Source organism: Monodon monoceros, unplaced genomic scaffold (genome assembly GCF_005190385.1).
Source record: "Monodon monoceros isolate NGI ecotype Baffin Bay Population unplaced genomic scaffold, NGI_Narwhal_1 Super_Scaffold_18, whole genome shotgun sequence".
In the NCBI taxonomy this organism is placed as follows: domain Eukaryota; kingdom Metazoa; phylum Chordata; class Mammalia; order Artiodactyla; family Monodontidae; genus Monodon; species Monodon monoceros.
In genome coordinates this window covers 43,017,391-43,029,674 of record NW_021703774.1, presented here as the reverse complement: position 1 = coordinate 43,029,674, position 12,284 = coordinate 43,017,391, and the positions used below count along the sequence as shown (strand labels likewise).

At 35.3% G+C, this 12,284-nt stretch overlaps 1 protein-coding gene across 3 annotated transcripts in view; it reads left to right on the top strand.

The window, feature by feature from the left end:
• The window catches only part of HMCN1 (hemicentin 1), a 508,266-nt gene that overhangs the window by 351,036 nt on the left and 144,946 nt on the right, over positions 1 to 12,284 (top strand). For all 3 annotated transcript variants that reach the window (XM_029226849.1, XM_029226848.1, XM_029226847.1), the window contains exons 53-56: positions 4,229 to 4,379; positions 5,716 to 5,910; positions 7,399 to 7,512; positions 11,814 to 12,001. In XM_029226849.1, coding sequence (XP_029082682.1) covers positions 4,229 to 4,379; positions 5,716 to 5,910; positions 7,399 to 7,512; positions 11,814 to 12,001 — 648 coding nt within the window. The remainder of the gene's footprint in view (positions 1 to 4,228; positions 4,380 to 5,715; positions 5,911 to 7,398; positions 7,513 to 11,813; positions 12,002 to 12,284) is intronic.

Below are 12,284 nucleotides of genomic sequence, written 5' to 3'. Positions count from 1 at the left end.
TAGAATGATAGGTATAACACAGGTGCTAAGTTTATTCAGAACTTTCTCTAAACACCTTTAACTCTTTTACAAAGGGTAACATTTTTAATGTTCCAAGATGAAAAAAATAAGCTAAATTTGATGATTAAGTGCTCAATACAATTAATTGGGGGCAATGAAGAACTTTCAATAAAAGACACATCCTTCAGTTAACATAATCTGGCTTTCAGACCACACGCCCTTATTTCTCATTCAACTTATTTTCTAACATGCATGTTTTAAAAACATATGTGCTGGTGTTTTAAGACCAAAATAGATTTTTTTTAGCTGCTGTTAACACTCTGTTTAATACAGATGTGACATAGCTAAGCTGATGTTTATCCTGTTTTACACATAATCAACAAAATGGTCAGTCAAATTCCAGTTGTAGACGTTCAGGTCAGAGTCATGATTTAAGATGCAGAAAGATATAACTTTATTATTTCAGATCACAGATGGATTTTGCAATCCTGGCAGCCAGGAAAAAAAATATCTCATAAAATAAGCAAATTTCATCTGGAAGCCATTGCAAAAGGAAAAATATGGAACTCCCACCATGTTCTGTTTACAGTTTCTTTTCTGACTACAAGCACACTTCATGGTACAATATCAACTCTATATGAGTTTGCATGGAAAGAATTCCTTTCACCTTTCAAATTTTAATATTTTATTTTTAATTTTACCTAAAACCTTTTCATTCCTTGCATTTTATACGCATGCACACATATACACAAGCACATACACACATAAAAGTTGGGTAAAGTCTAGATTTGTACTAGGAATTAGGGCTGTTTTTTTTAAAATTTCATAATCAATAGTTAAATTAGTTTCACATCCAGACTGAAATTGATCCAATTATGATGCTTTAGTTAAACTGCTGAATTTTTCAAGATTTGGGATTGGTCCCCTAAAATGTGTACAAAAAATACTGGGTTTTGTTTATTTTCCATATCCTTTCTTCTGCTAGCTCATTTCTCAGATAAGCAACACTACTTGAGTGAAACAGTGTTTTTGAGAAAAGCCACCAAAAATATTGGCAGCATTAACCACAATAAGTTTTGATAGAATCTATGTGTTTTGCTTATTCATGCTCTGAAGTTTTTCTTTGACATGGAAAGTTTAAATTATACTATTTTTATATGTGATATAATGTTAATAATGATACATTGCATCCCAAATTATTTATTGAGCACATAGTATTTGCCAAACACTATTTTAGGTGCAGGTGATACAGCTATGAAGGAAACAGACAAAAATCTCTGCTCATACGGAGTTTTGGGGGGAGGGGAAAACTAAACAAACAAGTGAAGTGCCAGATAAGGTAAATGTTATCAAGAAAATTCAGTCAGGAAGAATAGAGAGTGTGAAGGGTGTGATCTCTTACAATAGGGAAGGCCTCACTGATAAGGTGATATTTGAGCAGAAACTCACAGAAACTGAAGGAAGCAGACATAAGATATCTGAGAGGAAAATATTCTAGAGAGACTAGCAAGGGGCAAAGGCCCTGAGGCATTTGGCTGGAGTGTAGTGATCAGTGGGAACACAGAGAAAGGTGAGAGCTAGGGTTAAATCATACTGCTTGTAGAGCAGTTGGCCTTATTCTGATGGAATCTTCTGGAAAATATTGAACACAGGAGTGATGTGATCTGACTTAAGGCTTTAAAAAGATTATATTGGCTTCTTTACTAGTTGAAGAAGAAATGAATTTATTGCCATGGTGCAGGAGATAGATGGTGATTGCTTGGATTAAGGTGGTAGCAGGATGTGAGGGAAAGAGATGAGTCAAAGATGAGTCCAAGGTTTTGCGTGAGATCACTAGAAGAGTGAGTTTAGGTAGAAAGAGGAGAGCTCCAAGGATCAAGCCCTGGGGTTCTCCTACATTTAGAGGTTGTGGAGCAGAGAGTGATGTGTCCTAAAAGAAGGAAAAAAGAGGTTTCAAAATAAAGACCAGTTAAACCGTGTTAAATCCCACTGATCAGGTAAAATAAAGACTGAGAATTGATCAGTAAATTTAGCAACATGGATGTCACTTGTCGTGTGACCTTGACAACATCATTTTGGTCAAGTAGAGATGGTGAAAGCCTTATTGGAGGATTCAAGAAAAGATGGAAGGAAATGGAGACAGCAAAGGTAGAAAAGTTTTTAAAGTCATTGGCTATAAAGCAGAATAGAAGAATGTGGAGTTAGGCTGCAGTGTAATGAGATTCTTTTTAATGCGGAAATTATACTGTTGTGTACACACATTGAAATCATCCAGTGGGAAGAAAGTAATTGATGATGACTCACATGAGAGAGGACACAGTTGCTGGAGGAATGTTCTTGAGTAGATCAGGGGATGTTCAGAATGGACAGAAACTGGTATTAACCAGTTTTTCCAGGGGAATAAAATAAAGGGAGAGGGGGCAAAAGAGTTGATTTTTTTTATAGAAGTTTATACAAGGAGTGATTGCCATAATAGACCTTCTCTGGGTCAGGAGGAGAGTGAGTGATAGGGAAAAGATTGCAAGTTCAGTGAATTTTGGGTCCTCCCATGGGATCAGAAAATAATGAGAGTTGGGATTCTAGAGGAAAAGAGTTAGTAAGTTAAGAGGTGATGGTCAGAAGGTGAGAACTTGAAACTGAGATTCTGAAGAGATGTGATTATTGGTAATTATAAGTTCTAGGTATGACTCTCCTATTGAGTGGCTGAGAGAGTGTTGGGGCAAAAAAAAAATAGAAAGGAGGTCAAGGAGCTGAGAGCACAAAGCATTGGTGACTGTCTATGTGGGTATTGAAATCACCAAGAATTATGAGAAGAGTGTCATTGGAAGGAGTAACAGTGAGCCAGGAACTAAAATTTTCAAGGAATAAGAGGGAATTTAGTATATTCGGAAATGTTTAGAAGATGAGAAATGTCCTATTAAATGTTGGTAATGTTTTCAATAAAACATCATAATATAAATATATCTAGGTTAAATTTTCTCATTTATGAAGTAATGATGTTTCTGAATGAGCAGTAGTGATTTTTAAATCAGACTATGCTAATGCCTTCAATCTTTCATTATAAAACTCTAGCATTTGCTACAAAATAGTAAGAAAAGATACACTTTTTTACTACAATGTGGGATCAGCTGAAGTTATTTTTCTCCAACATGGATAAATGGATATGGCACCTAAGAACATTTTTCATCATAAATAATTTATAAATGCACCACTCAGAAACACCTGGCATAGATGTAAACTATAGGAATTACAATTTTCAATAAATAAAGACATGATTACTCAAAAACAGCTTATTCAAAGTAAATTGTTATTGTCTTGAGTATTTCACTTAAATTTTTATTTTTACTTATTAAAGAATCATAAAAACTCTCAACTGCATGGTGCCCTAGAGGATTTACTGGAGTACTTTTTTTTTTTTTTTTTTTGCACATTATTATTTATTTCTTTACATAAAGAAAACTATTCTCTGGCTCAATTTCACTATCACAAACTACAGAAATAGGGTAAGTTTATAGGACTCAGTTATACATTTAACTCCTAGAGGATTATACTTTTTTTTTTTAAAGCTGGTTTAATCTCAGGAGATCAAGTATAAATAATATAGAGGACCCCCAACCTGCTTATTCTTCCTAATATTGGGGTCCTATTTGGTATTATACTCCACATGATATATGTGGCAAATATCTGTTACCATTGAAAGCAAAGATAGCAGCTAATTGATTTAGATAGTTCATTCTGCTGCAAAATGAGCTTTGAATCCAGATTTTTTTTTTAAATTGAAGTATAGTTGATTTACAATATCATGTTAATTTCAGGTGTACAGCACAGTGATTCAGTTTATCTATCATCTATCTATCTATCTATCTATATCTAAGTTTTTCAGATTCTTTTCCCTCATAGGTTGTTACAAAATATTGAGTATAGTTCCCTGTGCTATATAGTAGGTCCTTGTTGGTTATCTGTTTTATATAGTAGTGTGTATATGTTAATCCCAACCTTCTAATTTATCCTTCCTTCCTCTTTCCCTTTTGGTTCCAGTTTTTAAAATAATGAGTATTCCAGAATGAACGTTGTATCTCCTATCAGACTGAAAATTTTAAAATTTAAAAATCCACACCATAAGCTGTTTGGTTTTTTTTCTTATATACATATGTAGTTCTTTTCTCACTCTCTTTAGAGGCTTATTACTGGAGTACTTAATGATAACATTATTATAATTGAATCACAGCCCCTTAAAGCAGATGGTCATGTTACTATTGCTGCCAGTGGACACACACTTCAAATCAGGGAGGCTCAAATATCAGACACTGGACGATACACGTGTATAGCGTCTAATATCGCAGGTGAAGATGAACTGGATTTTGATGTGAATATACAAGGTAATACTAATATGTTTATTGTATGTAATTTAATTTATATGATCCGGCAAAGCAATGAAAAAGAGATTTGACTTGGTTTATTTTAGTGTGTTTTTTCTGTTGACAATAATATAAATTCATTATTGAAAACTTGGACTCAAGAAATTAACAAAGAAGAAAATAATCCCATCATTCAGGATTACCTCAGTTATTTTTATGTGTTTCCTTCTGATATATTTATATGAAGTATAAATGTATACTTCATTTATAAATTGGGATCACACAATACGTACTTCTCTGTTACGTTAGCTTTCCCCTAACATTATATCATGAAGTTTATCAGAAACCTAATGTAACATTGTATCAGAATTTAAAGTAGTCACACTTGGAACTGAATGATGATTTAGGCTCCTTCAAGCTTTGTGACTTGGGCAAGTTACCTAAATATTTTAAACCCCATTTTCTCACTTTTAGAATTAATGCCTTGTAGAATTGTGGTGAGTACTAAATAAGATAAAGTATATAAAACTCTTAGCAAAATGCTTAAGAACTGATATTTGCTATTATTGTTGATATTATTACTCTCAACATGATTTTTAATAATTATACCTGTTTTATCAGTTGAGTATCCAAATCTTTATTTAACCAGACTCCTATTGTTGAATGTGTGGGTGTGTCCAAGCTTTTACTACTCATATATAATGCTTCATTGAACATCTTTATACCTAAAACTCCTACACATTTTTTATTTTTCATAAGTTGTTAATGATGGAAATTTTAGGTCAAGTGTTATACACTTTTGCAGTGCTTTTGATGTACAGGCAAATTACCTTCTAGAAAGTTCATACTTGTCACCCAGAAAACTTTGAGAATGTCCCATTATATTTTTTAATAGACTTATTAATCTTGGCTGCATAACTTCTTTAGTTTTCTGAATAAGACAAATCATTGGGAAATGCTCTATTGAGCCAGTATTTTTTAATGATTTCTCAAAATTAGTTTTCCCTGCTATGATCATATCTTTTAGCCATGTTTATCATAGTAGGTCCTTCCTGAGAGCAGGACATTTTATCTTCTAAATGCTAGAGCCTTTGAACAGAAATGGAGAGCAAAGCATGAGCACAACATTCTGAGCTCCATACTTCTTGCTTTTCCACTGGAGAACCAGCTCTGACTTCTATTACTTTTTTTAGCTAAGGGCTAAGTTGGTAGGTGTGTAAGTACTTGAAAATATTTTCACATTGTCTAATTTACTACATGTACAAATCACTCTTGTGAAAATACAGCCAAGATCTTTCTTTAATGGATTGACACTGTCATTTACATGAGTCCAAAATTTCATGTCTTTTCTCCATAGTTCCTCCAAGTTTTCACAAGCTCTGGGAAATAGGAAACATGCTGGATACTGGCAGGAGTGGTGAAGCCAAGGATGTGATCATCAACAATCCCATCTCTCTTTACTGTGAGACAAACGCTGCTCCTCCTCCTACACTGACATGGTATAAAGATGGTCACCCTCTGACCTCAAGTGATAGAGTATTGATTTTACCAGGTAAAGATTGCTAGGAACAGGGTCAAAATCTGAATCTCTGTCAAATGTGTTTCTTCTCATTTATTAGACAAGTCAAATTGATTGACTTTCTGGCCTTGTGATTTAACTGACACAGGATACTGAATGCCACTGGTATCTATGTAGCTTCAAGCTAGGAGAGTCTAGGCTGAGAATTTGACATAGGCTAGAATACCTAGTTAATTTTCATATCTACTATGGGATCATTCTATCAACTTAAGAAAGTCCTTTGGCTCCCTTGTGCCTCCATTTTTCTAAATAGTGTGAGGAAATAATCAGTTTTGTTTCTGTACATTATTAATGATAAATTCTAGAATATATTTGCAAATAGTTATTACTCAGTTTATTAAATGCATTTCTCATAAATCAATAGTAAAGATTTTAGTTTCAAATATTTTAGTTATTACATGTTTATCAATGGAAAAGGAGATCTTTAAATTGTGGAAAAATAATATTTTCAAGGCTTCTATTTACTTTTAGCAAACATTCAAATAGGCTTGTCAAAATTTATCAGATTTTACACTTAAAGCCCAGTGCCTTCCAATGTATGTAAATTTCATCTCAATTAAATAAAAAAATATCTTGGCAAAAAAAGAAAAGAGACTAGACAGAAATGACAACTACATGTGATCCTAAATTGGATCTGGGCTTAGGGAAAAATAGCTATTAAAGACAGTATTGTAATAATAGTGAAATTTGAATATGGACTATGGTTCAACAGTACTTTTTTCACAGATTTTACATTTTCTGATTTTGATCATTATACCTTGTTTTAATGAAATACATATTTATGAATATTTAGGGGTGAAGGGGCATCATGTCTCCAATATACTCTCAGTCTTTTTCTGAATTATTTGAGAGTATTACTCATTTATATATATAAATAAAGTTAATATGTACATTTTTATGACAGATCAAACAATTGGATTGAAATACAAATTATTGATAAACACAGGTAAAATTTTTAATATAATTATTGCGACTTTTCTCTAAATTTGATATTACATCAACATGAAAAGTTTAAAAATACACAGTTATTCTTTCAAGATCATATGTATAAAGGTATACTTTATACCTTTTATGTCCTTGGCTATTATTTTCTCAAATCAGTACTTGCCTCCAACAGTGTAAACTTCTTTTACATGTGTTCAAAACTGTAAAAGCAAGAAGTCACCACATAGCAACATTCCACATGGAATGTGAGAGGGACATGGAGCAACATTCCTCCCTTGCTCTATACAAGCTGTTTAGTTCTCAGGAGGTCTCATTCATATGCTGGGTCACTTTTCAATAATGCAGTGTTTGTCCTAAATGTGGTATGTGGGATTAACACTGAAACACTGGATGAAGCAAGAGCCTTAAAAGGAAATGTAAAGAAGTCATTAGACCTGAAAAATTATATCTCTGTTTATGATCACTTTCACTCTAAGTTTTAGAGAAGTAAAAATATGTACTGGGATATATTTTCAGGAGGGCGAGTGTTACAGATTCCCCGGGCTAAAGTGGAAGATGCTGGGAGATATATGTGTGTGGCTGTGAATGAGGCTGGAGAAGATTCCCTTCAGTATGATGTCCGTGTACTCTGTGAGTTTTTCGTTCGTTTTTTTGTTTATTATGCATTCTTTCACGCAAAAGTTTTTTGAGGAACTAATGTTTGCATGATGTTGCGCTAAGCATTTTAGAGACATAAAGTTAATCAGAAACTGATAGCTTTCCCAGGGAGCTGTCTTATACAAATTGAAAGTACATTAGTTAGGACTCCTGAAGTATCAAATAACAAATTAGCTTAAAAAAAGAAAAAAAAGGGAGAGAGAGAGAGAATCTGATTCATGAGCCTGAAAAGTCCCAGAGTAGAGCTGGCTATAGTCATATCTGACTTCTTTGGCTCAAAAGAGGTCCACCAAAGTTTACCTTTCTCTTTCTCTTGGCTTTGTTTTTCTCTGTTAGCATCACTCTCAGGTGGGGAGTCCCTTTGGATAGCAAGTGGGCCCCCGGAAACTCTATAATTTTACATCTTCTTAGTTTCACATCCAAAGTGAAAGCTCTTCTTATCCAGTATTTACAACTGAAGTCCCAGAATTGGATTTCCATGGCTTTAACTGGCCAAGCATGACTCACATATCCATTTCTGAACCAATTACAGAGGCCAAGAGGCCTGTTTGTTAAGGCGTAATACGTATGTCCACCCTTGGATCAAAGTCATATTATGAATGCAGGGACTGAGTGTAGAAGAAGTATTGCACCTTTAAGGGCAAAGAAAGGTGATGCTACTAGAAGCAGGAACAAATAGATGCTTCCATGAGAAGGAGCTGAGCTAGAGAAGTAGCAGTAGGAATGTATAGGAAGCAGTTGGTATGAAAGGTTTTACAGAGGAAGTGATTAAGTGATATGAAGCATTAGGCACTTATCTGAGAGGATCAGATGACACTGAGATTTTTATCCTGGGTGATTAAGAAAATTATAGCAAGGGCAATAAAAATAGAAGATTTGGGAAAACAACATAACTTGGGAAGAAGGAAGTCAATTTTGTTTTGGACGTATTGAATTTGGAATGATACCAACATACTTAGGAAGATGTTGAATGAGACATTGGAAATATGGAACTACAACTACAGGAGAAAGAATTGAACTAAGAATATAGAGTTGAGAGTTATCCACAAACAGGTGATATTCAAAGGTGAGCTTTCCAACAGAAAGGGTTATAGATAGCTTAGGAGAAGATAAAAAAAAAAAAAAGATCATTGTGGGATCATTTACAAGTAGGAGACAGGAAAAAGAAAATAGAGGAGAAACAATCTGAGGAGTTAATGAAAAGTAGTAAACTACCATATCACCTATTCAAGGCATAGAAAAGGTTATCAAGAAGCGGGTTTAGTATGGAATGCTAAAGTAAGTTTAAGAAAATAAAAACTGGGGGGAAAGGCCATTTGAAACTAAGAAATCATTAGTGAAATTCCAAAGATCAATTTATGTATAGTATGGTGTGATACAAAGCCACAGAACAAAAAGATAAATATCGAGCAAATAATCAGAAAGAAAAGGAAACAAATATAGAGTACTCTTAAGACATTTTGAAGAGGCAGGAAGAGGTGAAATAGAGTTTTAGGAAGAGAGCTTCTTTGAAAAAACATATTTAAGAGAGATTTGAACTTGCTTATAGACCAAGGAAAATGATCCAACAGAAAGAGACCAGTTAAAGTTTCAAGTATGTGTGTTGATGGGAGGAGGGGGCAAGGATTGATGGAGCAAGTTCTAGAACAGGGGAAAAATGCAATCAAGAAACCGAGAGGGGTCAACTAGCCTTTCATGGTAGTGAATTGCCATACCTTGGAATGGTAAGAAGGGATATGTGGGAATGTATATCAAATGTATTTAATCCTTTCCTTAAGTATGAGCACAAGAAAGACAGTGGCAGGGCTGGTATTTGGGCCTGTGGAAAACAGAGAACCTTAGAGATTGCCACTATGGGGGGTGTGATAGTCAAACACTGAAGTTGGAGCTATTTGGCTTAGTCATAGCTTTCTGCACCCACCCTCATTAACCCGGGATCAGAGGTAGAAAAAACAGATGATGTGACCTAAGGGTGGGGAGAGGGGAGCCATGGAGGCAGTGCCACAAGGTAACAAAGGTACACTCTGTGGAAGCACTGGAGGGTAAGGGACATAGCATGTGCAGTGAGACAGAGCATCACTGAAATGACCCACTCTGAGACCTAGGCAGAAGAAGAAGAAAAATGAGCTTGCAGGAAGGCTGATAGATTGATTGTAAGGGGGAGGAGTGGAAGGGCTAGAGTTTTCAGCGCAAACAAAAAGCCAGCTTATGAAGGAAGCCTGAAAAGACGTGAAATAGAGAAAACCCAAGAATTCAAAATTCATTTATTTGACAAATATCTATTGATCGCTTACTGTGTGCCAGGTACTATGCCAGGCACTGACGATACAGCAGTGAATACCGTAGACATCAGACCTTCTTCAAGGAGCTTATGAACTTGCAAAGGGCAGAAGTGTTTATGTTGAATGGTCCAAGGTATGACAGTCTGTGGCTGGCTGAAGTGGGGTAGAGGAGAAACTAGGGTGGGATGGGTCATCACCATAGATTTTAAAGTCTACAGGGTAGTGATAAGAAGACAATTAAAATCAGTGCTAACATCATCAAGAGCAGTGAAGGAATATCTTAGACCACCTGGCTTAATTTGACCTAAGTTTGGAAGGCATTTAGTTTAGGACTGAGTGGAAGGATCTGATAAAGTAGCAAGATATTATAGGCTGGGAAGAACTGGAATTTGGTTAAATTGAAATGGAATTTAGGGATTGATTGTCAAAGGGAGATGTTCATGTCTTCAGTCTGTTATTTTTAATTAGGAGAAAGTTGGAAAGCATGTTGGAGATGAGTTTAGAGAAGTACGAACAAAGCAAAAAAAAGGAGCCCACAAAGTCTGTCTAAATTAGGAATACTTCACAGTGTTTGATGCTTACCTCCTAAGTGCCACTAAGAACAATTCTGAGAGGTGTAATCCAGCCGGAGGGCAGGTCAGAGCAAAGAGCTTCGGTGGAGGCCTCTACGGGTCAGACCTTGGGCCTGTAGTGTATCTTCTGGTAGCTCCTAATGATTCAGCTCCAGAAACATTGAAATCTTTCAAGAAAACATTGAATCTTTATGTACCAACATTTCATTTGATCAGTTTTCATGGTGTGGAGGTACTGATAGCCTCATTTAATCTGAAATTCAAGTTTATTATTTACTAATCCGCAGTTCAACCTATATATTCTGTGTTATCTAAAGTACAGCAGAAAATCATATAATTCTGACTGTGAAAGTTTGCATTCAAAATAACACTGAAATTTTATTATGGGGCCTTGTAACCTTGATTATTTGCCTTATAGACTTTCAATTTAGTTTTGGAGAGACCCAAATACTACAAGAAGGCATCTGCATTAAACATATATTCTTTACGGATTGATAAAGATATGGCACATTTTAAGAGAGTAAAACAAAATACCTAAGCTTTCAAAACAAAACAAAGTGATTATTCGTTTTGAAAATGAATTTCTACATTTACAAAAGCAGCCAACACATGCATTCCTGGTTTAACATTTCCATTTTTAAAAAAATTCTACAGATAGTATGTGTTTTTTCATAACTGACTAGTCTAACATCAGGTGGGCATGAACCTAGATTGATTCTATATTATTGTTTTAAATGAGAATGAATATATGTAGAAAGATCTAGAGCATGGCTTCCCAAACTCTAGCATGCCTAAGGATCACGTGGAGAGCTTGTTAAAACACAAACTTCTTTGGCTCTCCTAGGGATGCCAACTAAAGAAGGCTCAGTCAGACCCCCAAATCTGCATTTCTAGCCAAGCTCCCAGGTGATGCTTATCGCGATACCACTGATACCGAGGCTGGGGAAACACAGTTTGAGTAGCCCAGACAATTGCCTTGCGAATGAGACCAAACCTGTACATTTCAAATACACTTTAAAGATTTACCTGGCTTGTCTAGATGACCAAGTAGACTTAACTGTTAATTTGTGCAGATGCCACTTGCGTGTGTACTTGCAAACCCAGAGGGCGCATGGAAGGGGCTGAGAGAGAAACTAGACAAGATGTATTGGGGAAGAATTGGGATTAACCTAAATGCGAAGGAACTATGGGAGGGGTTAGTCCAGGATAGGTAAAGAAAGGGAAGAGAATAAACCCAAATTCACATAGATTTATCACCCCCCCTAATTTATTAGTGTAAAGTGTTACTTCAGAATCATGGATTCCTCTTCAACTTTTGTCCCTCTATTATCCCAAACTTTTAAAAATTGTCAGAAAACTAGAATAATTTAGAAAAGACCTTGTTTCCTGTCATTATCTCTCTGTTACAATCACTTATCAGTGCCGCCAGTTATCCAGGGAGCAGACAGTGATCTGCCTGAAGAGGTCACCGTGCTGGTGAACAAGAGCATGCTGGTGGAGTGTTTATCCAGTGGCAGCCCCACACCGAGAAATTCCTGGCAAAGAGATGGGCAGTTCTTGCTAGAAGATGAGCATCATAAATTTCTATCTAATGGAAGAATTCTGCAGGTAAAAGTAAAAAATCTAATTAAAAATAGCTAGTTGACTTTGTATTTTATAATAATTGTCTTTTTGCTTTTAAAAATAATTTGTCTTGGTTTATAAATATTGGCAAAAATAACTAATCATAAAAAGGATATATAAAATAAAATTCTTCTTACTCATTCTTTTCTCACTATCAGAGGTAGCCACCATTAACAGTTTTGTGTGAATTCTTCCAGAGGTTATCTGTACATTCAGCACACCACACACACACACACACACACACACACACACACACACACACACACAC